The 27,114-nt window shown below is 43.3% G+C and overlaps 1 protein-coding gene across 1 annotated transcript in view; it reads right to left on the bottom strand.

The window, feature by feature from the left end:
* The window catches only part of MPPED2 (metallophosphoesterase domain containing 2), a 130,957-nt gene that overhangs the window by 72,045 nt on the left and 31,798 nt on the right, over positions 1-27,114 (bottom strand). The window contains exon 3 of the mRNA XM_073347782.1: positions 11,086-11,267. Within this exon, the coding sequence (XP_073203883.1) occupies positions 11,086-11,267 (182 nt within the window). The remainder of the gene's footprint in view (positions 1-11,085; positions 11,268-27,114) is intronic.

Genomic DNA, 27,114 nt, shown 5'->3' with positions numbered 1-27,114 from the left:
TCAGAAAAAATTCCCATTTACTATTCCTAAGTAGGTAGAGGATTGGGTTCAGAGAAGAGCACAGCGTGCAACTATAATGAGAAAAGAATGAAGGAGGAACCTAACCAAAAAAGAATAAAGAGATGGTTAGGAAGAAGAGAAAAAGTCCCAAATCTCATTATATTGTTTTGTTCCATTTGTCTGCTTCAGAATAAGTTTGGTTTTTAAGAAGCAAACCCTATAATGGCAGACATCTAACCTACAACCATAGGATACACTTTCAGATAGCGACAAGGGCTCATATGGACAAGCTAAGGGTGGATTAGAACAGGTCATCTGTTCATACTTCCTACAGCAATACCACATTAGCAGAGCTCTTTCAGCTTTATCATCTATTCTACATTACAGTCAACAGTTTCAATTTGAAGCTGCTACTTTCATTAACTTAATCAAATGTCCCATACCAACATGACCCACAGTAACTTTTCTGCTTAGCATAAAACAAGCCTTAACAGAACTACCACCAATACACAAATAAGCACAGTGTAACCAGCCAACCACCAAATTTAAATATATACGTACTCTGCTTTTATTTCTTTCACTAACACATTGGACAAACTAAATATACTGCATATAAAGGCAGAACTCTTCTTTCATTTACACCAGTGCGTTTCTACTGAAGTCAACAAAGATCACACTGGTGTAACTAGAAGCATTTGACACGAATCCAAAAATCAGACTTGCCTCACTATGTCACATTATTCACATGTTTTCTCAGTTTGTCTATCACATGCAGCAGCAATAAAGAGAAAACACTAACGGTACGTCTACACTGCACACCCCTTACGTCAATGTGTAGAGTACACTCGCTGCATGCCCCCCAGCATGGGTATAAATAGAAGCATAGATGGTGAGGCTCTTCTTAGGTGAGTAAAGACACACCTGATCTCTGTGGGTATGTACCCTACGCTGCCCTCCACACACCCAAGCAGTGCCTCCCCCCATCTACACAGCTAAAAACAACTATGTACGGTCCTACGGCGTCCCCGCTGCCAGAGCCTTTCCCTGATGCCTCTCTCCTGCCAAATCCTTTCACTGATGCATGTAGCTACATGCCTGAGGGTATGTCTACACTACGAAATTAGGTCGAATTTATAGAAGTCGTTTTTTTAGAAATCGGTTTTATATATTCGAGCGCGTGTGTCCCCACAGAAAATGCTCTAAGTGCATTAAGTGCATTAACTCGGCGGAGTGCTTCCACAGTACCGAGGCTAGAGTCGACTTCCGGAGCGTTGCACTGTGGGTAGCTATCCCACAGTTCCCGCAGTCTCCACTGCCCATTGGAATTCTGGGTTGAGATCCCAATGCCTGATGGGGCTAAAACGTTGTCGCGGGTGGTTCTGGGTACATATTGTTAGGTCCCTGTTCCCTCCCTCCCTCCGTGAAAGCAAGGGCAGACAATCGTTTCGCACCTTTTTTCCTGAGTTACCTGTGCAGATGCCATACCATGGCAAGCATGGAGCCTGCTCAGCTCACTGTCACCGTATGTCTCCTGGGTGCTGGCAAACACTGTACTCCATTGCTACACAGTAGCAGCAACCCATTGCTGTGGCAGCAGACGGTGCAATAGGACTGGTAGCCGTCATTGTCATGTCCGAGGTGCTCCTGGTCGCCTGTGTGAGGTCGATCAGGAGCGCCTGGGCAGACATGGGCGCAGGGACTAAATTTGGAGTGACTTGATTAAGTCATTCTCTTTAGTCCTGCAGTCAGTCCTATTGAACCATCTTATGGTGAGTAGGCAGGCGATATAGATTGCTAGCAGTCCTATTGCATCATCTTCTGCTGGGCAGGCAAGAGATGAGGATGGCTAGCAGTCATATTGTACCATCTTCTGCCGAGCAGCCCTGAGATGTGGATGGCATGCAGTCCTTCTGCACCGTCTGCTGCCAGCCAAAGATGTAAAAGATAGATGGAGTGTATCAAAACAAGAAATAGACCAGATTTGTTTTGTACTCATTGCTTTCCCCCCTCCCCGTCTAGGGGACTCATTCCTCTAGGTCACACTGTAGTCACTCACAGAGAAGGTGCAGCGAGGTAAATCTAGCCATGTATCAATCAGAGGCCAGACTAACCTCCTTGTTCCAGTAAGAACAATAACTTAGGTGCACCATTTCTTATTGGAACCCTCCGTGAAGTCCTGCCTGAAATACCCCTTGATGTAAAGCCATCCCCTTTGTTGATTTTAGCTCCCTGAAGCCAACCCTGTAAGCCGTGTCGTCAGTCACCCCTCCCTCCGTCAGAGCAATGGCAGACAATCGTTCCGTGCCTTTTTTCTGTGCGGACGCCATACCAAGGCAAGCATGGAGGCCGCTCAGCTCACTTTGGCAATTAGGAGCATATTAAACACCACACGCATTATCCAGCAGTATATGCAGCACCAGAACCTGGCAGAGTGATACCGGGCGAGGAGGCGACGTCAGCACGGTCACGTGAGTGATGAGGACATGGACACAGACTTCTCTCAAAGCACGGGCCCTGCCAATGCATGCATCATGGTGCTAATGGGGCAGGTTCATGCAGTGGAACACCTATTTTGGGCTCGGGAAACAAGCACAGACTGATGGGACCGCATAGTGTTGCAGGTCTGGGACGATTCCCAGTGGCTGCGAAACTTTCGCATGCGTAAGGGCACTTTCATGGAACTTTGTGACTTGCTTTCCCCTGCCCTGAAGCACATGAATACCAAGATGAGAGCAGCCCTCACAGTTGAGAAGCGAGTGGCGATAGCCCTGTGGAAGCTTGCAACGCCAGACAGCTACCGGTCAATTGGGAATCAATTTGGAGTCGGCAAATCTACTGTGGGGGCTGCTGTGATGCAAGTAGCCCACGCAATCAAAGATCTGCTGATATCAAGGGCAGTGACCCTGGGAAATGTGCAGGTCATAGTGGATGGCTTTGCTGCAATGGGATTCCCTAACTGTGGTGGGGCCATAGACGGAACCCATATCCCTATCTTGGCACCGGAGCATCAAGCCGGCGAGTACATAAACCGCAAGGGGTACTTTTCGATAGTGCTGCAAGCTCTGGTGGATCACAAGGGACGTTTCACCAACATCAACGTGGGATGGCCGGGAAAGGTACATGACGCTCGCATCTTCAGGAACTCTGGTCTGTTTCAAAAGCTGAAGGAAGGGACTTTATTCCCAGACCAGAAAATAACTGTTGGGGATGTTGAAATGTCTATATGTATCCTTGGGGACCCAGCCTACCCCTTAATGCCATGGCTCATGAAGCCGTACACAGGCAGCCTGGACAGTAGTCAGGAGCTGTTCAACTACAGGCTGAGCAAATGCAGAATGTGGTAGAATGTGCATTTGGACGGTTAAAGGCGTGCTGGCGCAGTTTACTGACTCGCTTAGACCTCAACGAAACCAATATTCCCACTGTTATTACTGCTTGCTGTGCGCTCCACAATATCTGTGAGAGTAAGGGGGAGATGTTTATGGCGGGGTGGAAGGTTGAGGCAAATCGCCTGGCTGCTGGTTACGCGCAGCCAGACACCAGGGCAGTTAGAAGAGCATAGAAGGGTGCGGTACGCATCAGAGAAGCTTTGAAAACCAGTTTCATGACTGGCCAGGCTACGGTGTGAAAGTTCTGTTTGTTTCTCCTTGATGAAAACCCCCCGCCCCTTGGTTCACTCTACTTCCCTGTAAGCTAACCACCCTCCCCTCCTCCCTTCGATCACCGCTTGCAGAGGCAATAAAGTCATTGTCGCTTCACATTTATGCATTCTTTATTCATTCATCACACAAATAGGGGATGACTACCAAGGTAGCCCAGGAGGGGTGGTGGAGGAGGGAAGGAAAATGCCACACAGCACTTTAAAAGTTTACAACTTTAAAATTTATCGAATGCCAGCCTTCTGGTTTTTGGGCAATCCTCTGTGGCGGAGTGGCTGGTTAGCCGGAGGCCCCCCCACCGCGTTCTTGGGCGTCTGCGTGTGGAGGCTATGGAACTTGGGGAGGAGGGCGGTTGGTTACACAGGGGCTGTAGTGGCAGTCTGTGCTCCAGCTGCCTTTGCTGCAGCTCAACCATACACTGGAGCATACTGGTTTGATCCTCCAGCAGCCTCAGCATTGAATCCTGCCTCCTCTCATCATGCTGCCGTCACATTTGAGCTTCAGCCCTGTCTTCAGCCCGCCACTTACTCTCTTCAGCCCGCCACCTCTCCTCCTGGTCATTTTGAGCTTTCCTGCGCTCTGACATTATTTGCCTCCATGCATTCGTCTGTGCTCTGTCAGTGTGGGAGGACAGCATGAGCTCAGAGAACATTTTATCACGAGTGCGTTTTTTTTTCTTTCTAATCTTCACTAGCCTCTGGGAAGGAGAAGATCCTGTGATCATTGAAACACATGCAGCTGGTGGAGAAAAAAAAAGGGACAGCGGTATTTAAAAAGACACATTTTATAAAACAGTGGCTACACTCTTTCAGGGTAAACCTTGCTGTCAACATTACATACATAGCACATGTGCTTTCGTTACAAGGTCGCATTTTGCCTCCCTCCACCGCGTGGCTACCCCCTCAACCCTCCCCCCTCCCCGTGGCTAACAGCAGGGAACATTTCTGTTCAGCCATAGGCAAACAGCCCAGCAGGAACGGGCTCCTCTGAGTGTCCCCTGAAGAAAAGCACCCTATTTCAACTAGGTGACCATGAATGATATCTCACTCTCCTGAGGATAACACAGAGAGATAAAGAACGGATGTTGTTTGAACGCCAACAAACATACACTGCAATGCTTTGTTGTACAATGATTCCCGAGTACGTGTTACTGGCCTAGAGTGGTAAAGTGTCCTACCATGGAGAACGCAATAAGGCTGCCCTCCCCAGAAACCTTTTGCAAAGGCTTTGGGAGTACATCCAGGAGAGCCGCGAATGCCAGGGCAAATTAATCCTTTCACATGCTTGCTTTTAAACTATGTATAGTATTTTAAAAGGTACACTCACCGGAGGTCCTTTCTCCACCTGCCGGGTCCAGGAGGCAGCCTTGGGTGGGTTCGGGGAGTACTGGCTCCAGGTCCAGGGTGAGAAACAGATCCTGGCTGTCGGGAAAACCGGTTTCTCCGCTTGCTTGCTGTGAGCTATCTACAATCTCATCATCATCATCATCTTCTTCGTCCCCAAAATCTGCTTCCGTATTGTCTCCATCTCCATTGAAGGAGTCAAACAACATGGCTGGGGTAGTGGTGGGTGAACCCCCTAAAATGACATGCAGCTCATCATAGAAGCGGCATGTTTGGGGCTCTGACCCGGAGCGGCCGTTCGCCTCTCTGGTTTTCTGGTAGGCTTGCCTCAGCTCCTTAAGTTTCACGCAGCACTGCTTCGGGTCCCTGTTATGGCCTCTGTCCTTCATGCTCTGGGAGATTTTCACAAAGGTTTTGGCATTTTGAAAACTGGAACGGAGTTCTGATAGCACGGATTCCTCTCCCGATACAGCGATCAGATCCCGTACCTCCCGTTCGGTCCATGCTGGAGCTCTTTTGCGATTCTGGGTCTCCATCATGGTCACCTCTGCTGATGAGCTCTGCATGGTCACCTGCAGCTTGCCACGCTGGCCAAACAGGAAATGAGATTCAAAAGTTCGCGGTTCTTTTCCTGTCTACCTGGCCAGTGCATCTGAGTTGAGAGTGCTGTCCAGAGCGGTCACAATGGAGCACTCTGGGACAGGTCCCGGAGGCCAATACCGTCGAATTGTGTCCACAGTACCCTAAATTCGACCCGGCAAGGCCGATTTAAGCGCTAATCCACTTGTCAGGGGTGGAGTAAGGAAATCGATTTTAAGAGCCCTTTAAGTCGAAATAAAGGGCTTCATCGTGTGGACGGGTGCAGGTTTACATCGATTTAACGCTGCTAAATTCGACCTAAAGTCCTAGTGTAGACCAGGGCTCAGTGTTGATGCAGTTGCTTTCCATTGAAGCATGTAGCTACACATACCCTACACACTGCCACCAGCAGCGTGCAGTGTAGATGTACCCTAAGAGGAACAGTATTGGCAATGTACATAAAAGATGAAAGGAGAGCATGAAAGAATCACTTTGCCCCTCCCAAACATTTCAGAAACAATGAGTCAAATTTTTTATTTTCAGTTATGGTGATGTATTTTTGTGGTAACTCCATCAACTTCACAGGAGCTATTCCAGATTGAAATCACTGTTGCCACAGAGCATAAAACAGCCCAACTCATCGAATCCTGCACTTCCCATGGGGGAGTTTTGCCTAAGTAAGAACAGAACAAGCATTTCAGGCAATAAATAGTAGTAGCAATTAAAAAAAAAAAGTGGTTGAAGAACTTCAGCTGGTGTAGAAACAGATCCTGTAAACAGTACCTCAGTCATGAAAAGTACTATTGAAATTGATGCAGACTACTCATGTGAGCAAGGGTTTGCAAGATCAGGCCCTATCTGACACTATAAATATACCTTCAAGTCATTACAGATATATATTACGTAAATTCAGCTTTGCTTTCCCTTTACTTTTGCATTTGTGACTTATTCAGTCACTTCCCAGTACATGGGAAAGGACATACTGTATATCACCAACTATGCTATAATTACATATTCTTCTCTTTAATTTTCCATATATGACTCAATGTGAAGGGAAGGGGAAAATGTGCATTGTGATATAATAATATACTAAGTATATTTGGAAAGAAATATATTAGCCATAGCATAATATCTTAATTCTTCCCCAGCATATAATGCTGTTTACTGCAAGGTCAGTTAAGTTACTATAAGGGATTTTTAATGAAAACAATTATAAATTTAAAATAACTGTGTTTAAAGCATTTAACAGCCACTAAGGTCAAGTGATTACAGCAGTTACAAGACCCATGGGACATGTTCACACCAAAACAAAGTGAATAAATTACCTCAGCTGGCATGTGTAATCACTAAGTGACCACAGAGGCTATTCAGTGCACAAGCCCAGAAGAGTTTCATGCAAAACCAATAATGAAAATTTATCAGTCAAGGGAAAAAAGTATAAGAATTAGCAAAAGTTATGCTATAAGACTACCTAACTATAGGGAGGAGAAGACATGATGTGGAAGACAGGGTTTGATGAATGGTGTACCAAGGCTGAAAAACACAACAGGCAGAGGAAGAAGAGCTGACATTAATGAAACAAGGTGGAAGAGATAATATCTTCTATTGCAGTGTTTCTCAACCTTTTTGATACCAGGGACTAGCTTGCTGCCTTCCTAAACTGTGTCAGGGAGATCTCAGGGACCAGCACTGGTCCATGGACCAGTCGTTGAGAAACACTGTTATATTGGCCCAATTTCGGTTGGTGAGAGAACCCGAAGAAGAGCTCTGTGTAGACTTGAAAGCTTCTCTCACTCTCACCAACAGAAACTGGTCAAATAAAAGATACTACCTCACCCAACTTGTCTCCCTAATATCCTGGGACCAACACAGCTGCAACAACATTGCATATATGAATGATGCAGATAGACAGACACAAACCTAAATACTTTATGCAGCCAAAACCCCCACTGAGTTCAGCAGACATTTCAGGTGTACAAAGAATTAAGAGTCATAAGGCAAAACGAAGGACTCAGTCCTGCATACAAAACTCTTAATCAAGAAAAAGTGGGGTAGGATATTAATTTCTTGACTTTGGCTTTGTCTTTTCTGCCAAAAGGGTGTGTTTTTACAATGGGATAACCAATGTACATTAGCAATCCCTCTAAAATCCTAGTGGAGCAAGGCCCTGTAGTTTTACTGTGAGGTAAATTAGACCAGGTCATCCACAGGTGAGAGTACAGTATTGACCTGACCTAGCTACCTTGCATTGAAAACTACAGGTGGCTGGTTTCACACCAGGATTTTACAGCAGAATCACTAACCTGCGTTAGCTATTCTGCTGTACAAAACCCCACCTTTTCTGCGATACACTCATAGCCTTTGTTGGGAATTCTGTGTGCAGAAAGCTTTTGGGAACAGGCCCTAACCAACAGGATGGGATGAACAGCTAAGACAGAATGAGAGACAAAAGGAATACCAGTGAGCAGAAGTGAGAACAAATCTTAAGAATAGGATACAGAAGATGATTTTCTCATCTCTAACATATGTTGATATTTCTATGCCCCCATTACTACACTATCTGAGCATCTCACTATTTTAAATATATTTCTCCTTACAACACTCTTATGAGACAGGGCAGTGTTATTATCCCCATTTTACAGCTAGCAAACTGAGGCTCAGATCAACTAAAGAAGTTAGATGCCTAACTCCTACTAAAGCCATTCAGAGTTAAGTGCTTAAATGCCTTTAAAGTTCTGGCCCCAAGTGACTTGCCTAAAGTCACAATGCTCTAATTTCGGGAGAGGAGAAGAGCAAATAGCAACAGATCCACACAGGCAGGGCATGTAATGGAGGAGTGCCACCTATATGGTATGCACACACACACCCCCATCACCATCTCATGCTATACAACCACCTTCGTGGATGCTCTCTATAGAGATGGAGAGGGGCAAGCTGGGCAGTGCTCAGGGCATGGCCTTTCTCCATGGTTTCATGGTGATGACATTTTTCACAGTAGCCACAGAAGGGAGAGATGGCTACACACTAGGCAGGAGAGATGTGTTGCCCAGTCCTTCCCCCACCTTCTTCCACAGGGCCATTCAGTTCCTCTATGCGTTGTGTAAATAAAGGGGAGTGTACAGGCACATCCCAAGGAGAGTAGGGGAATTTCATCACTGTGAGGTATGAACAGAACTCAAGACAACAGATCACCTAAAAGAAAGCTAAGAATAACTGCAACCATTATATGGTGGGGAAAAAATCATTTGCAGCCTCATTCTAATATGCAAACAGAATGGCAGGTTTTGTGTATGAAATTTTGTGTATGAAGTTACAGGTGGACTCTATGGACAACCAAAACCAGAATGAAATACAATAGAGATCGCCTTAAGACATGCGAGAGAAATATAGAAGTGCAAGGGCAAATCATATGGTGCTCTCACTGCCTAAGACTACAGAATCTGGCCTATTAGACATACATGCCACACCAACCTCTGCCAGCCCTGTGTGTGTGTGTGGTATACACACACAAAGAAATCCCTTAAATAAATATTGGAGTATCTATTCAATGAATGATAACTCATGTAATTAATATTAACCACAGAGCAATATGAATAAAGGTACTATTCATGTAACTCCTGCACGCATATAGTAAGCACAGACACCAGAGGCTTATGTGATGAAATCAAATCATAATAATTGGTTGTTAAATAAAGGGGTATCTCTGATATATAAAATTCAATATGGAACAATGAAAATATTTACTTGTGCTGGCTTCCTGCAGCGCAGATTGGCATCTTCAAGTAAAGTGCTGTAGCTCAGCACTGTCCTTATCAAGATACTACTATGGTATTTTGGAGTAATGATCCAATATTTAGACGCTACACTGAGCTCCATCCATAGTGGGTACTTGGGTCTGTGGGCTCAGGACAGCAAATCCTTCCAGTAGCAGCCTGCCACAGAAGGGGTCTGAAGACTGAGCCATCTTTAACAATAGTGCTGCCTACTTCCCTAGTGGGACTGGCTCATTCTGGGGGGGAGCATATTCAATCTCTTTTGAAACCATGTATCCCCAGGAGTGTCTGCACACGTCTGTGCATATGGACTCCAGTTTTGACAGGCCTGTGCGGAGGCTGCACAAAAGGTGTGAAAGATGGCTCTTTGTATGCTTCTCCTCCTATACACCCACATAAGCTCCTGTCACATTCTGACCCTGTACTAACACTGTTGCAGAAAGGGATGTGTTTTGAACCATTTGAATACACTAGGACTTTCTAATCATAAAGCTGGTGAGGCATAATTACAGCATGATGGCGGTGAGGGATACTAGGAGCCATTGTATCCAGTATACAACAGCCAGAGGAGGGGCAAGTATTCTTAAAATAAGACAAGGGACTATGAGACATTGAAAGCAAGTGGGGGAAAGAGAGTAAGAATATATATAAATGCACAAGTCACGGAGAGGAAACGCAAGGAGGAGGGTGAGAAAGGCAAAGGATGTGGAAGGGAAGCACTTTTGGGGTTTTTTTATGAACCAAAAAAAAAAGTCCTCTCATCTCCCTAAGGGCCAGCCAAGAGAATCCAATGGGATTTATTCCAATGATGTTATTAAAGGCCTTTAGCAACATGGTCATCATAAAGCAGCAGCTGAGAGAGAGTGCAATGACTGGGGCACAATGCAATGACTCAGCAACGCTTTTAAAAGCTTTTATATACTGCTGCAGATTTATTTTGAGAAGGAAGAGATTCTGGAAGACGTGCTTGCTCTGTTGGGCCATCCTAGCGTCTTTAATACCCCTAGTGCAAACAGTGACATGGCAATACATAACTTGCCTCATGATATCATGTGTAACAATGATGCCTGGCACATGGAAAAATCCATTCTCCTGAGCATAACCTACTTGCTGCAACCTGCGCAATTCTTGCGGAGCTGCTGTCATCCTCTTAATGACCCACCAGCATCAACTGACCACTAGGACACACTTGGCAAATTCACCAGGGCAATAGGTGCTTCCATCTGGGAGATTCCAGAGCATAGCAGAAGTCAGCAGTCAAAGGGTTAAAATGCCAGCCCTCCTTTATCTAAAAGGTGCATTCAATTCAGTAACCACAACCACATACTGCCTAGTACAATCCCTTTGAAGCTGCCCCTCCCAATGGTGGGAAAAGGGGTTTTTTGGTTGCAGACCCAGAGCTACAGAAATGCCAGCTGCCAGTGGGACATACTGTGTGCACACATCCGGTCTCACCATAACAGTGTACACTCAGAGCTGCCGCATAGCTCCTGTACCCTTGCCTTGGAATGACAGAGGTCCCTACCCCAAGATAATGCAGTGATAAAGCAAAATATCTCAATTCATCTTTAATTAACACAATCATATTAGACAGAGCACATCACACAAGAACAACTGAAGCAGGGGTTGTGGAGGTGGGGTCTCCAAGTGCTTTAATTCAATTAGAAAGCAGTGAGTGACACTTGTACAGAAAAGGTTAATTGGGGTCACCAAAATGCAATAATTCCTTACCTAACCAGTCATTAAACTTCTTAACCTCGGAGGGCAGTCCCAGCTCGGTGAAATCGCCTGTGTGGAGAAGGATGTCCCCATAAGGCATCTGGATGCCATCTGTTCTGGAGTGTGTGTCTGAGACGCAGACAAATCGCGTGTGGCCCGTTGGTTTTGGAGTGTCATATGGGATAGGGTCGACCCTAAAGCAGATACATAACAGAGCCCATAACAGTTACATGGGTTAAAACCCTCACATGCATTACTTTAAATATGAACATAAATCTATATACTCAAAGCGCTTAGGGAGAAAACTGTGGAAGATCAGAAATGTCCTGTTGTTTGAGACTCCATAATGCAGCAGCATGAACAATCCAAAAGGTAAACACTTTCCTGACAGGAAAACAAGACGGTAAAAAATTATACATGATATGGCAGGCCCAGCACCAAGCCCTCATATTAACATCAATAAAGAAATCAGAGAACATGGATTCTAGAGATGTATAATCCAGTCAGACCTTTTCCACCCAACCAATAGCTACTACCACATATCTTATTAAATGACCAAGTGCATGGGCCATTAAATAACATCACTGTCAGCTGGGCCAGAATTGTCTCCTACTAGGCTCGATCCTGCAAGAGACTGAGCAACAGGATTTCAGTCAAGCTAAGCACTAAGCTACATGCTTAATGTTAAACACATGAATAGCTCCACTGACCACAGTAGGACCAGCCAAATGCATACAGATAAACACACGCTTAAGTGCTTTGCTGGTGCTCAGCACCTTGAAGGATCGAACTGAATGAAAGGAAAAAAAAGTGAAAAGCCAGCATAAGAATAAAATTGATTTGATTTTAAAAAATGCCTTCAGTTTTAGTAATGTGATGTGTTATCTCTAAGAGAAATAAGACAATTCATAAGAAAACATAAAGCCTAGCAGTGTTCCTCTATTTTTTTTTTAAAATAGGCATATATACCTATTTATGTCCTGAGCTGTGTGGCGGCCTCCACACATAAGTCCAAATTCTTTGCTGGTGTAAACTGGCACAGCATCGTTGAAGTCTATGGGGTGCTGCCAGTTTATGCAGGCTGAGAATTTGGACCACACAATGAAAATGTCACAAGAAGAGCCGACAAATAACAGAACGGTGTAATATAAAACAAGATACATGGAGCAATATCACAGAAGATCATATCCAGAAATTGTGTAACAGAACATTCTACTGAGTCCATACTATATGGAGCCAAAGGATCTTGTACAAAACTCTGAAGATTTTTAGATCTTTATTCTCACTACTGCTTCCTAATCCAGACTCAGGTGACGTGTGTGTGTGAAGTGTGGGTTTATGTGTTCATTAGCTGTCCCTCCCCATCCTCAGTGAAATCTAAGATCAGTGTAAACTAGGGAAAGTTGCAGCAGTGTAACTGTGCTGATATAAACCCCTATCTTTGATACTTAAATAGTCCCCATCACTGAGTTCACTTAGCCTCACAACAACCCTGTGAGTTAGGGAAGTGCTATTACCCTTCTTTACAGGTAGGGAACTGATTCACAGTGATTAAGTGACTTTCCCATGGTCACACAGGAAGTCTGTGACAGATTAAGGTTTTGAACGTGTGTCTTTTAAGTCCTGGAGTATTACCCCAACCATTGGACAGACCATATCCTTCCTTTCCTAAGGGTGACAAACCATCCCAGTACAAAACGGGGCACTTACTAGTGTAACTTACCCTGATAACCTATTGGGGTAAACTTCAGTACTGCAAACCTGGTGCAGCCTATCTACACTTGGGGTTTGCACTGGCATAAATACATTAGTTCAAAAGACGAACTGCTTGTATAGACAGGGCCTTAATGGAAGAATACTCTACCTAGTATTTTTTTTTACTACCAAGAATCTATTTACTTTATCACATATACTACAAAACATTTCCTGAATAGTGCCCAAGTGCTACAAGGGTGGGTGCGCTAGGAATGGATAGATCACATTGCTACATACTAGTATCCTATGAAGCACAATCATAAATAATTAGGCCTAAACCACAGTTCACTTGTCAAAGAAATGAAACGAGTTTTTGTTGCATTTGTTCACTGACTTGTTAATTTGTAAAGTTCAGTCATTCATAAAGTACCTCCTAGGTACTGGTGCAAATCAGTGAGGTTCAATTGTATTTAGTTGAGTTTACTTGCCTGGCCTTTATTTTGCAAGTTGGGTGAGGTGGGAAGGAACTGTTTGGTATGTAACTTGCACATGTTCCTGTAATTTTTTTTAGTACTTGAAAGATTTTTTTCCCCAAAAAAAATAAAATAATGAGCAGATTGTATGATTATATGGCCCATATAACTGGTTATCACTGTGGGTTTAATTGGAAACCCAAAAAGAAATCCTAACTCCAACACATAATTAATGGGTTTTTTGCCACAAGGGTTAGAAATTAATAAGGCTGTTATCACAGAGAAAATTCACTAATTCACTGAGATCACACTGACAACGTGAGCAGAACTGTGATTATAAGCAATAGTGCTTTCTTATTTGGCATCTTCCCTCCCATTACTGAGGCTAAATTGAAAACTTTGAGATATATATTACCAAGTAAATATATGGGTCTCTGCAGCTACGGTCTTATCAACATCTCTTCTTCTAGGAATGTTTCCCCCAGACGATACATGAAAATGAACGTCTGCTTTCATTGCTGTAGCATACTTTGTTCAGGTATGTCTGCATTAGGGATGAATATCATCATCGGATCTTGTGGCACCCACTTTTGCTTGTAAACATTTTTCCCTGCTCCCTCCAGCTCATTCCTAAACACGCTGGTTGTTTCAAGATCTGCTCTGCTATAGGTAATCCCATCAAAGTATATGATTGGAGACTGGTTTAGGATTATTTTCTATGCATGCAATAACTAACCTAAAGAACATAACAAAATCCAAATTCATTAAGAGCTTTTCTTCTCTTTGTCAGTGCTATGATGTTGCTGCATAGCTTTTACTCTGGATTCGAGCTTAATTTCCTCTGTCATTAAGCAATGCTAGTTTACTGAATATCTGAAACTAAACCATTGCAGGTTCTTATACCCAGCCCATCAGATCACCTGACAAGCTGAATATTTCAACTTTTCCTCCAACAGAGGCCTAGGAAAGACAGCGTATTGCTAGCCCTGGCAATTTAATGTGTTACTGAAAATGAAAATAAATACTGCAATCATTGCAACATCCCCTGTATAATGATTTTTATATCAAATTTCATTTATTTTGCATTGTTTCCACATTTTCGGTTTGGGATATGCCACAAATATTTTACTGAGAATGCACAACTGCGCTGCAGAAATTATCAAGGGGGAAAGCTAGAGGTTTTGGCAGCTAGGTGAGAGACGACTGGAGCCTTTGGGACACGGGAAGGCATAAGACATTGAACAGTGGGATAAGTACATTAGCTGGATATTTCTATTCAGTAGTGAAATAGTTAATGTTGACATGTAATCATCTCTCGATTTCAGACTAACATCTCACTGAGATGAATGGGACAGCACAGATTTCTCAGAGCTACTGTTTCAGGCTCTCTGCAGAATGAGGCAGACAGCACTGCATCACTTAACTTTGAAAACAGAACCAAATGTATCTTCACAAGCAGGAAGGCTGCCTTTCCTCCCCCTCCCTCCTCTTTTGGTGTGTGGAAAAGCCAATCCCTAAATCCCCTCCCCACCAATTACGTAAGATTTCCAGGGATGCTGAAACTTCTGCCTGGCAGAACTTCCAGTTCCTCACTGGGAATATCCTGCATAGGGAATCATGCAGGAAGGTCAAACATTACACATATTACATGACACACACACACACATTTTATTTGTCCTCAGACATTTTTTAACACAAATTTTAGCAGCAATATTATTGTGTACAGTCAACTGTTCTTAAACCGCCTTTGTTGATTTTGCTACAGGGGATCAACGTTGGGGCCACCATAAAGGATCTTGAAATTTTACTCTTTTCCAGATCTGCTAGCTGTGGGAATGGATATTGGCCAGGCCTTTATTATATGTTCTTTGTCACCTAACAATGTTTTTTTCTAGATGAGTTTCTCCAATGGAGTATGTTTACATCTGAATTTTTAGTTGTGCTTTAATCACGTTAATTAATATATGTTAACTAATGCAATTATAAATTCTGGTGTAGGCAGTACAAAACCATTTGTTACTAGTCAATCTTTACTGTAGTCTACAGCAACAAAAATTTGTGCCGAGCAATCAGCAACGCACATTTGTCTCCTGGTACAAACATCTGTGTAGTAGCTATACTAGAATTTACAATGGTGTTAGTTAATATGTGCTAATCATTTGTTAAAAGACAACTAAAAAATTCAAGTGTCCCCTTTGTTTGCAAAAGTAACGTCCACCCATGTTGTTTCTGTGGGTCATTTAGGGGGGCAATAAGTTAAATATCATATATTAAAACACAGCTGTGTTATTAATAATAACTAAAAGTTTTAATCATTTACTTTTCACCATTCATACTTTTCACCACCAGTGGTGATGAATGGGGTTTGGTTTCATACTTTACCGCCCTCTTACAGAGCCCCTGTTACCCCTATTTCAGATTTTGTAAATTAAACACTCTGCAGTAAAATCAGTATGCTCAGAATCCGCCACCCAGGAGCAAAGTACAAATATTTCCAGCAAATGAACTTAAAAGAAGTTTGGTTCTAAGTGCTGATACCTCTCCTCCTCGGCTATGGTTTTAAGAAAACATATTTGTACTTTAAATGGATATACAAAAAGAACAGATTTCCCAGAACATCACCCCTTTCTCTCTGTGGGCGTGAGACTGCGCACACATGCGCACATATACGGGTTTTATGGAAAATTAAGGGAGGACATTTCTGTGAAAGCGCCTTCTTAAAATATTGACTAAACATCATCAGGGTTTCCAACTCTTGTGATTTTATCATGAGTCTCGTGATATTTGTTAATTTTCTTAAAGCCCCAGCGCTGGAGTCACATAATTATTGCAGCTTTCATCTAAAAAAAGAGTATGTTTCTAGCTCTCCTGGTGCAGAGAACTGCATGAGAATATGACTTGAGTGCACCCTAAAGGCTCAGAAATCAAAAAGCAAATAAAAAATACCAACATTTTTAATATATTTTAAATCTCATAATTAAGCCAATTTTGCGATGTGGGGAGGCCTGATTTTGGAATGCTTTGGGTTGGCAATACTGCATTATGGTCAAATGCTGAGTAAATACCTCCTATGGGTGCACATGCACCTTATTTTGGAACCAACACTTCAGCTTCTGCCTTTAAAAACTGGATCCAAAATATTACAGCCATTTTTCAAATGAGTGTAATTGTAAATTGACGTGTTACTAAGAACTGTATCACAGGGGTGTACTGGAGGAAACACATCAGTAAATGGCACATACCTAATTTTTAGTTTTGGAGGGAAGGGTATGAACATTTTTTGGCGGTTGTGAATACTGAGGGAAAAACAGCTTAAATGACATAGATTCCAATCCCCCAGTGACCAGATCTGTGGACAGGTAGAAAAGGTTAGCAGCATGTACAGCTAGTTCTTATTAAAAAGGAGTTTGATCCACTGGTATGCTCCAGAAACCTTACGTTTATCATACAGGACACCTACTTCCAAAATTATCTGAATAATACTGCTGAGTAAGACTTTGGGATCCAGAATTCATTCTGCTGACCTCAGTGATTATGTCATTTCACCAAGTTAAATAAGAATTTCCTAAGAAACCTTCTGCAGAGATTTTTTTTAAAAAAATGTCTTAATATAATAAAAAAATTGGACAATGGATTAACTTTTCAATATTTATAATTGTTGCTCCCAACCTTGAAATGGGAACTACAAGCACTTTGGTAAATGGACAGGCAAGTTGTCTGGTAACTTCGCTAAACGTATCCATTACTGAAAGGAAGACTAGTTAGTAAGCAACTTCTTACAGCATTAACTCTCAATGTATCACAACCGATAGATATCCTGACATCTCCAGCAAGAGAATATGCTAAGGGCGGACAGTGAGAATATACATATACTATTTTTCTCACCCCATATAAATAGTAATTTATATCACCTGACGTCTTCATCCCACAACAACCCTGTCAAGGTTCCTTCCCCACTCTGAACTCTAGGGTACAGATGTGGGGACCTGCATGAAAAAACCCCTAAGCTTATTTTTACCAGCTTAGGCTAAAACTTCCCCAAGGTACAAACTATTTTTCCTTTTGTCCCTGGACTTTATTGCTGCCACCACCAAGCGTCTAACAAATATAACCGGAAAGAGTCCACTTGGAAACGTCTTTCCCCCCAAAATCCCCCCAAGTCCTACACCCCCTTTCCTGGGGAAGGCTTGATAAAAATCCTCACCAATTTGCATAGGTGAACACAGACCCAAACCCTTGGATTCTAAGAACAAATGAAAAAGCAATCAGGTTCTTAACAGAAGAATTTTAATTAAAGAAAAGTAAAAGAACCACCTCTGTAAAATCAGGATGGTAAATACCTTACAGGGTAATCAGATTCAAAACATAGAGAATCCCTCTGGGCAAAACCTTAAGTTACAAAAAGACACAAAAACAGGAATATACATTCCATTCAGCACAGCTTATTTCATCAGCCATTTAAACAAAACAGAATCTAATGCATATCTAACTAGACTGCTTATTAGCCTTTTACAGGAGTTCTGACCTGCATTCCTGCGCTGGTCCCAGCAAAAGCAACAACACAGACAGAGAGAACCTTTGTTTCCCCCCCCCTCCAGCTTTGAAAGTATCTTGTTTCCTCATTGGTCATTTTGGTCAGGTGCCAACGAGGTTATCTTTAGCTTCTTAACCCTTTATAGGTGAAAGGGTTTTTCCTCTGTCCAGGAGGGATTTAAAGGTGGTTAGCTTTCCCTTTATATTTATGACAACCCCAAATATCACACACTGGCACCTCTGACCATGACCAGACTCTCCGGCAGTCCTCCTCTTGTACCCGGACAGCCACACCAGCCCTTCTTACTGTAACCCTGCTCTTCCCAGCAACTACCCCCACGGCCTGTCTGCTGGGAGATAATCTTTTCCAGGGGAGTATCCCTTACTCTTCCTGGCCCTCTCATGATTCTTTTGGGTCCAGCTCTCTGGTCCTGGAGATCTTTGCAGGTAAGCTCCTCTGCTGCTCCCCTACCTTCAGCCCTCTCTGGGCCTCGGCTCTCCCTCTGCCGCACCTGACTTCCGCTCTCTCCAGCCCTGGCTCGCTGGTTTGGGGACGCCAGCTGGCAAACCCCTCTTGCTGCCTTCAGCTTTCTCCCAGGTACCAAATATACAGTCTTTGGTAGCTCTCACCTGCCCCTAACTCCCACTCAGGCAGCTCTGATTCATGAGGTCTCTCCAACTGACTGGGTCCTCTCCCTGTCTCTGATTCTTCCTGGTCCCTTATAAACCTAAGGTGCTTCCACACCCTCTTAATTGGCCAAACAGGAATACCTGTTCTGGCACAGGACCTACTTCCTTCACAAGGGCCAACCCGCGCTGTGACATAGCAAAAGCACATTTGCTGGTATAAACGGTGTCTCCACTAAGAGGGTTTGTCAGTATAGCTATACCAGAAAACCCTTTCTAGGGTAGACACGTCCTTAGTCCCTTGCTATAACCAGTAGGAACACTGCCTCCCTAAATCTATTTTGGTCATATGTCCTGAAATCCTAAATTCACATCTTTGCAGATCATTCAGATGCCCATTTAAGGGCACTGAAAGTTGAGACAGCCATGTTTTTAACCCTTTAGAAGGAGGATGCCAAATTCATCCCTGGTGTAGCTCCAATTATTTCAGCTGAATGCCTGAGAGTTATACAAGGGATGAATGTACTCCCAGAGTGGTTAATACTCCAGCCCAAGCAGAAATGTCTACCCGGCTATTTTTAGACCTGTGGTGAGAGCCCAGGTCTGTTGTTCTGGGCTCTGAGACTCACTGACATGGGTTTGTTTGTTTGTTTGTTTGTTTTTGTAGTGTAGACATACCCAGTGACTGCTAATTTATGTGAATGCGTGCTGCTATGCTTTATGACTGAGACTACTTCCATGGGAGACTGAGCTGGAGCCACAAAACCTGTTCAAAGAAAGGATGACTTATCCTGGGCAAACCCAGTGATTTCCATTTGTATTAAGGGACATATATTCCCATCAACATGCATGCAGAATTCCTACTGATGCTAGCAGAAGGATTCATGAGCAGACAGAGTGGAGGAGAGTAAACAAAATTTCCTAGTACTGTACTCATACAGCATGTGATATTACTTTAAGGAATTAAATGGGCTTAAACTGTCCATTATCAACAGATTCGATCTGTCTGACTCGGAACCAGTACACAATGCATTAGGAAGCTATGTGTTCAAAACACAACTCATCTTCTTGGTCAGATTTGGTGGGGTAGGATGTGGCATCTAGTGGAAACCTATCTTGACTGGGATACAAGGTTTCTCTAACCCTACATTCTGATCTGGGATTTTCAAGTAAAAAAAGTGTTTCAGATCCGACCCTGGGCACCAGAAATCTCACTATGCTTCTGACAAATAAAATACGTTTAAAGTAATGAAGCACTTTTAAAAAACTTGCATCTTCTAAAATTTTGCCATTCTGTTTCATATTTCACATATACTTCAGTCACAGTCATATGGTTTCTGACCCACTCTTCTGAGTAAACAAGAAGTTTTCTGCAGAGAGAGAGATGTTTAATATACCGTTCTATAAAGAGCAACCCAGCTCCTTTTTCACAGATGTGTCCTCTTCTCTTAATATCACCTCTGTTCACCCACACATACTGATTTCTACTAATTTCCATGCTACACTAAAGTAAAGCTTTCTATTCAGTGTCCTGATCACCAAACAAGCTGAAATCACTAAAGTTGTTGGCCGACACCATAAAAACTTTTACATGCTCTACAGTAACACAACTGGCCTAACCTTACATACACTAATTCTACACTACTACTAATTCTATTGGGTCTGTTTCTAATGCTATTTACACCAGCATAACCTTGGAATAACTTCACTATAGCCAATGCAGTTATTCTAGATTTAGACAGGTGTGAGATCAGAATCGGAGGCATAATTTCAGTAAAAATATGTATATTATTCCATATAACGTATTTTAAAGTAGGAAGAAAAGGTTAGAGCCAAATTCTGCTTGTTTGTGCCACCCCACAATGACCTCAATAGGGCCACATAAATGCAGTTGTAGAATTTGGCCTTTAAGTTTTAACAGGCCTAATTTCGATGCTGCCCTTACTCTTTTAGAGGTCTATTGTAGTGGCCCTCTTAGGGCTCATACCTGGTCTTAGATGTACATGATTACCACTGAAGCAAATCCTAGGACAGAATTAGATCCCAAGTACAATAAAATACAATGGCTCGATGACTGGATTTGAGGGGTGTTCTAATGTCCTCTGGATATGCAGTGCAGAATCCTAAAACTAGATTTCCTCACATTTTACAAAACATCTCCATATTTCTAAAAGATCATATCAAAAACAGGGAAAGCTATCAGTTAAAAAGTGGTTAGCAGACACGATCAGATGCATCTCTCTTTCTATGGAACTTAAATAGATTATGGCAAAAAAAAATACAAGACAACTGCTGTGCAACCTACACACCCTCAAGAAGAGGAAGTTACTCATCTTGTGCAGAAGAACGATGATTCTTCAAGAGCTATGGATACTCTACTGTAGGCATATGTGCATCCCTGTGCTTCTCATCTGAGATCTTAGCAGTGTCTGTTCAGCCTGCACATGCACTCTCCTGTCCTAGTGCTCTGCCTTGAGGCTAATTATTGCTGCGTGGGCAAACCATCCTGAGTTTCTTCTCTACTGCAGAGTCCATATCAAGAACTCAGAAGTAGAAGGGAGGAGGGCAGGTTGTGGAGCACCCATAGAGAAACACTTCTTGAAGAACCATCGTTACTAGACAAGGTGAGTAACTTCCTCTTCTTCCTCAAGTGGTATCCCTATTGGTGCTGCACTGTAGGTGACTGCCAAGCAGTATCCCTAATGGGAGGTTGGGGCTTCAGAGTCAAGTCTGTTATGGATGGTAATACTGTGGAGCCGAAGATAGCGTCGGAAGCAGAGTCCCAGTAACCGCATAGTTTTCTGCAAAGGTATATATAGACGCCCAGGTGGCTGTTCTGCAGATTTGCGAGATAGGAACATTCTTGAAGAAGGTGACAGAGTAGGAAACCACCCACATGGAGCGTGTGAGAATTCCTGATGGAGGTAGTATATTGTGACCATTTTCTCTGAGTCGTGAGATTGTTGAGCTGTGTACCTCAATCCATGAGGGATGCATCCCTAGTGAGAAGCAAAGTTGGGGAAGGAAAGAGGCTGAGTGAATGGGACTCCCGTACACACATTTACAGGGTATTTCCACCAATTCACGGAGTGTTTGATCCTGGAAGGCATCAAGAGAGGTTTGTCTAGCCTGTCTTTCTTTAGCCTGTAAACCATGTTGAAACACATCTGCAAACACCTCATGTGTGGCCTGGCGTGAGATATGACAAACATACCAGCACTATGTGCCCCAGAAGCTGATGGCAATGTCTGGCTGAAGTTTGAGGGCTGGTTTGAACTGTCTCTAGGCATGGATAGGCTGTGAAATCTTTGTTGTGGAAGGAGCACCCTCGCTTGCAGTGAGTCAAGGTTGGCTCCTATAAACTCCAAACGTGGTACTGGACTTAAGCTCAATTTTGACGTTGAGTTGCAGGTCGAGGTTCATGAATACACGCATAGTTCTGTGGGTGAATCGTAGGGCTTCTTCAAAGGAGCAGGCCCTCAGGAGACAGTTGTCTGAGTATGGGCAGATCATGATCCCCCGGGTACATAGGTGAGCCACTACTATGGAAAGGACCTTGGAGAATACTCTGGGAGTCGACAAGAGGCCAAAGGGGAATGCCCTGTACTTATGTCCTGATCCAGACTAAATATGGGAACTTGTCTGTGGGACGGTAGGATCAATGTGTGGAAATACACATCTTGGAGGTTGAGGGCTGAGAACCAATCTCCCTGTTCCACAGATGGAATAATCGCTGCTAGTGTGACCATCATGAATTTCTGGGCCTTGACATATTTGTTTAGTGCCCTGAGGTCCAGGATGGGTCTCATACCTCCCTTTTTCTTGGGGATCAGGAAATATTGAGTGTAAAAACCTTTGCCGCAGAGATGCAGAGGGATGGAGGAGGTGATCTATCTCTTGTCACAAGGGTCCCTGAACAGTGATGGAGAAGTGGGATGGGGAGGAAGGGAAGTGAAATGGATAAAATACCCATTGGCGATAACCTCCAAAGCCCATCTGTCAAATGTTACGTGTTCCCAATTGTGGCAGAATGGAGAAAGTCAGCATCCAAAGGAATGCAATAGGTTGGGAAGTTGCAGCTAATGTCTGAGGGAGTGGTCCCTCAGGACCTTGATCTTTCAGATTGCAACGTTAAAGATTATGGGCCTGATGGTTTGAATCTCTGGAAGTTGAATTTCTCTCTCTGTGGCTCATAGTAGCATTGTGGTGGAAACTGCGGTGTATGCGGTCTGTGAGAAGACTGAGAACTGAATTTTCTCTCTTGTCCGGGCATACAGATCCCCAGTGACTGAAGTGTGGCTCTGGGGTCCTTGAGTGTGTGGAGTGATGCATCTGTCTTCTCAGCAAACAACTTAAGAGCCTTTGAAGAAGAGCTCATAGACAGTTGTTTGCACCTCCTTTGGGAAGCCTGAAAGATACAGCCACAACACTTGCCGCATTACAACTCCTGTTAAGATGGACCAGGCCACTCTTTCAGCTGCATCACTTGCCTTCTGGAGTGCTATTTTGGCCACTAACTACCCTTTGTTGATAATGGCGCAAAATTGTTCCTGTTGTGATTCCGTAAGGTGGTCAATAAAGATGTTAAATTTGGTACAGTTAATATAATCACGTTTTGCAATTGTAAATTGCAGAGTAGCAGACGCACAGGCCTTTCATCAAATTAGGTCAAGGAGCTTCCAGCCCCTATCATAAGAGGTGGGCTTGGAATGATGTTGCTGGCCACTGGAGTTCACTGTACTTATCACGATGGAAACAGGCGGACGGTGGAGAAAAAAGAAATTCAGTATCCCTGGAAGGTACGTAATATTTTTTTTATCTGCCCATTTGCATGTCAGTATGGCCAATGCTGTCATTTGCCATATAAGCTTAGCTGGGTCCAAAAGCACTTCTTTGATGGGGAGTGCTATCCTGGAGGAGGACAAGGATGTATGCAGAATATCCAGCAGCTTATGGTGAGTGTCTTTTACCGCCTCAAGAAGTATCTTTAACGTGTCCGCCACACTCTTAGTCAGGTCTTGGAAGAGTTTAAAATAATGTGCCATAGATGGTGAAGGAGGCATTATTGCCTCATCTGGAGAGGAAGAGATGTTAGTATGTGGTGTAACCTCCTCCTCTAGTCCAACTTCCTGCTCCTCTAGGATCTCCTCAGGAGGTTCTGAGGCTCTAGACAGAGACAGTGGCTGAGAGTGAATGCCTCAAAGTCTCTCTGTGTAGAACACTGGATACCCAGGAGGCATGGTGCCTATAGGCTGCCCAGGGATCCCAACAAGGCCACTGGGGCAGTGAAAAGGCATAGGTTGCCGAGTCCATGGTTGGTCAGATCCCGGGGATTGAGGTCCAGACCTAGGGCATGACTGGGAAGGTCCGGGTTGGTAGCAGGAGGAAGTATACTGAGAGTGACAAGAGAGGACCTCTTCCTGGTCACTATCTGATTCTCCACTGGAAAACGGTGGAACCAATGCAGAGATGGGAGGTGCATGGCTCAATGCTGGCAGTGACTCTTGGGCTCGAGATGTACCCGGTACTGGGACCCCGGTACTGAATAGAGGAGGTTCTGGTACCTCAGATATCCTAAAGTCTTTAGAGAATCTAAATTCCTGCGGGGCCACACTAACAGGTACCGTCAGTGGTTGCTGGTACTGAGTTGGCAGTACCGAGGGAACCGGTGAGCTTGGCTGCACCGAATGGTCCAATGAGGGTTGCCTCTCAGTTGTCAGTACCGAGGGCATCTGTCTTCTTGGAGGTGATACGGTCTCCACTCCTGTCCTGACCAGTGGTACCGCTGCTTCGGTGCCTATGGGGTCCTTAAGCGAGCCAACTGTATCTGTCATTCCGGATCCTCGCGATCTATAGTACTGTGCTCAGACACTGTTGGTACCAAGAAGACCAAACATATCGGGGATCTCCTCTGGCTGGTCTGGGCTCACTATGAGGGCTCAAAGCTTTCTTTTTGGAGGTCTTACATGGGGAGTCCGAGGATTTCTTCCTCAATTCACTGGCCTTGGAGGCAGAAGGCTGCTGAGAAGACACATGTCGCCTGGGAAACCTCTGGGTGCAGGTCAGATGCAGGCTGAAGAGCTCCCTATATGAGAAGCTTTTTTGTGCAGGGGTGGGGGAAGGGGTTGGGTCTGGTCTTTAACTTCTGGCAGAAAGTACAGTTCTGTGGAACGCAGCCCTCCCCGAGGCAACGGATACAATGGGAACATCCCTCTGTTACTGGAATGGACTCCTTGCAAGAGAGGCATCTCTTAAAACCAGGTGAACCAGGCATACCCCTTACTGGGGTCAATCCCCAGTGTGGGTGAGTTGGGGGGGTGTAAAGCAAAAAAAAATTGTTTTTTAAATAGGAAGAGAAAAAAACTAAAGGAAATTCTATGAGACTAAGGAAAAAAACACAAACTAGCTAAGAATGAATTTCTAAAGAGTAAAAAGAAAAGGAGTACTTGTGGCACCTTCGAGACTAACCAATTTATCTGAGCATAAGCTTTCGTGAGCTACAGCGATGAAGTGAGCTGTAGCTCATGAAAGCTTATGCTCAAATAAATTGGTTAGTCTCGAAGGTGCCACAAGTACTCCTTTTCTTTTTGCGAATACAGACTAACAGGGCGGCTACTCTGAAACCTTTCTAAAGAGTAAAAGTATCCGAGAATGGACAGCTAATTGCTGCTCCATCTCTAGCCCGGGTGAGCAGAGGCGGCTAAGAAGGGACTGAGGGTGGTTTGTCCGTGCAGTGCAGCACTAATTAGCCTGGAGGCAGAGCACAAGGAGAGGAGAGAGCACATGTGGGCCAAACAGACACATCTACCAAAGATCCCCTGATCGGAAGCACAGGGACACACATACACTTACAGTGGAGCACCCATAAGGGGGGCCCTACTCGAACTAGAAACAAACACTATTGCAGTTTAACAAGTAGACAAAGCTACCTTTGGAAACAAAATTTTGACATCCTCTTTAATAAAGCATGGCATAGTGCAACTCCAGAAAGAGTAACAGGACCTCCCCACTTTGAAACTGCACACCCCAGACATTTTAACCTTTGTTGCTGTTATTTAAACTTTCCTTCTTCCTTTGATGCAGTCATGCATTTTCTCCAATGACTATTTTTTATGCCATAGGTCACTGAACCCCTTTCATGCCAATAGCACCATAAAAACTATTTTCTGTATTAATTTAAAACAGACACAAATTAATGTTTTTGTTTCATCACTATCATAACTTGTCTATAGAGTTTATTTGAAACACACGTTGCATTTAGGCAAACCGCACTATGAGAAGCACTGCTGTATGCAGCATTATGAGGTTTTATCAATAATGTAGTTAATAAGCAGAGGTTTCGTGGGCAACCCCACTATGTTATAGGTTATCTGAGAACATTTACTTTTGCTTATCTTATTTTTCATCTTAAAAATTAATGAATTAAGAAATCCCCAGAGGGACTATCTGGGACATTCGCATTTATCACAAATGTTTCTGACTTCTGTTGTCAACAATTATTCTTACTGTGCTAAATAATTTATTTTCAAAAAGGGGTACCAAAAAAAAATCAAATAAATTCTAAAATGAATTATGGTCAAGATAAAGATCTGCCTTAGGAACACGTCTAGAAAACTCAATATGAAAATAAATTTACATTCACTTTTATGCCTGTAACAAAAATTAGAAAAACCACAGACTGGATGATAACGTTTGCAGTTCTATTACAAAAGTTAATTCTGCAGTCAAACATGCTGAAAAACCACAATATGTTACGTTTATATGCCCATGAATGTGAATAGTTTTAGGCATTACTACTGTAGTAAGCAGAAGTCATCACTAATGATGCAAACCTGATTAGCAATCACTTGTTATGCGGCAGAACATGAGACCTCGAAAACTTGGAAATCCAAATGTTCTCCAAATCAACACTTTTTGCAGAATTGAAATCTTGGTTTGCATAGCAGATGTTGCCACACATTGGAGAACAGCTATTTCCATGCTTAACAAAGAAAGCGGATGCATTCTAGCTTTGAAATGAGGAAAAAGAATGCCACCATAAGAAGCTCTAGGGGGGTAGGGAAACAAGCTGCATCCCATAACATTTTATGATACAAAATGAGATGCAGGCAATGTAATTTCGCTTATGTGATTCAGTTAGAAGCAGTGCAAACGTTATCTCGCTGGTTATGCTTTAAAACAAAAGACTGAAATCTGCTCGTTTAGCAACCAGTGCAACAGACATGTAAAAATCATGACACAACCTACCTTCAGTAAAACAAATAGGCACCACTGGTCTGACCTTTTAGATACATTTTGTAATAATCTCAATGGGTGAAATTCACCCCATTACAGTGGATGCAGGCAAGGAACAGATTAAACCCTACTTAAACCTTTAACCCAGGTTGTAAATGGTGCATTGGCGTGAATTTTACCCAACATAAGTATTACCAATTCCAAGTGTTTAAAACTCATGTGTCAGGCCCCCAAAATCACAAAATTAGCTTAAAAACCATGAGATCTTTACGAAGAAGAATGTTTTGGTTCTTTTTATTTGCTTTCTGGTTTTCTACAGTTGTCAACATAGGGAAGTTATTCTGGAACAAACAGGGGCGTGAATTTAAAGCACAATAGGTATTCCAGAATAGTTTATTCCGCAATAGCCATTCCAGTCCATTTCCCCAGGCAGATAAGCCTGGACACTTGGGTCACATTTTCAAGCTTTTCTTTGCAA

This window comes from Lepidochelys kempii, chromosome 6 (assembly GCF_965140265.1).
Source record: "Lepidochelys kempii isolate rLepKem1 chromosome 6, rLepKem1.hap2, whole genome shotgun sequence".
In the NCBI taxonomy this organism is placed as follows: Eukaryota; Metazoa; Chordata; order Testudines; family Cheloniidae; genus Lepidochelys; species Lepidochelys kempii.
This window is presented reverse-complemented; position numbering and strand designations above follow the sequence as displayed.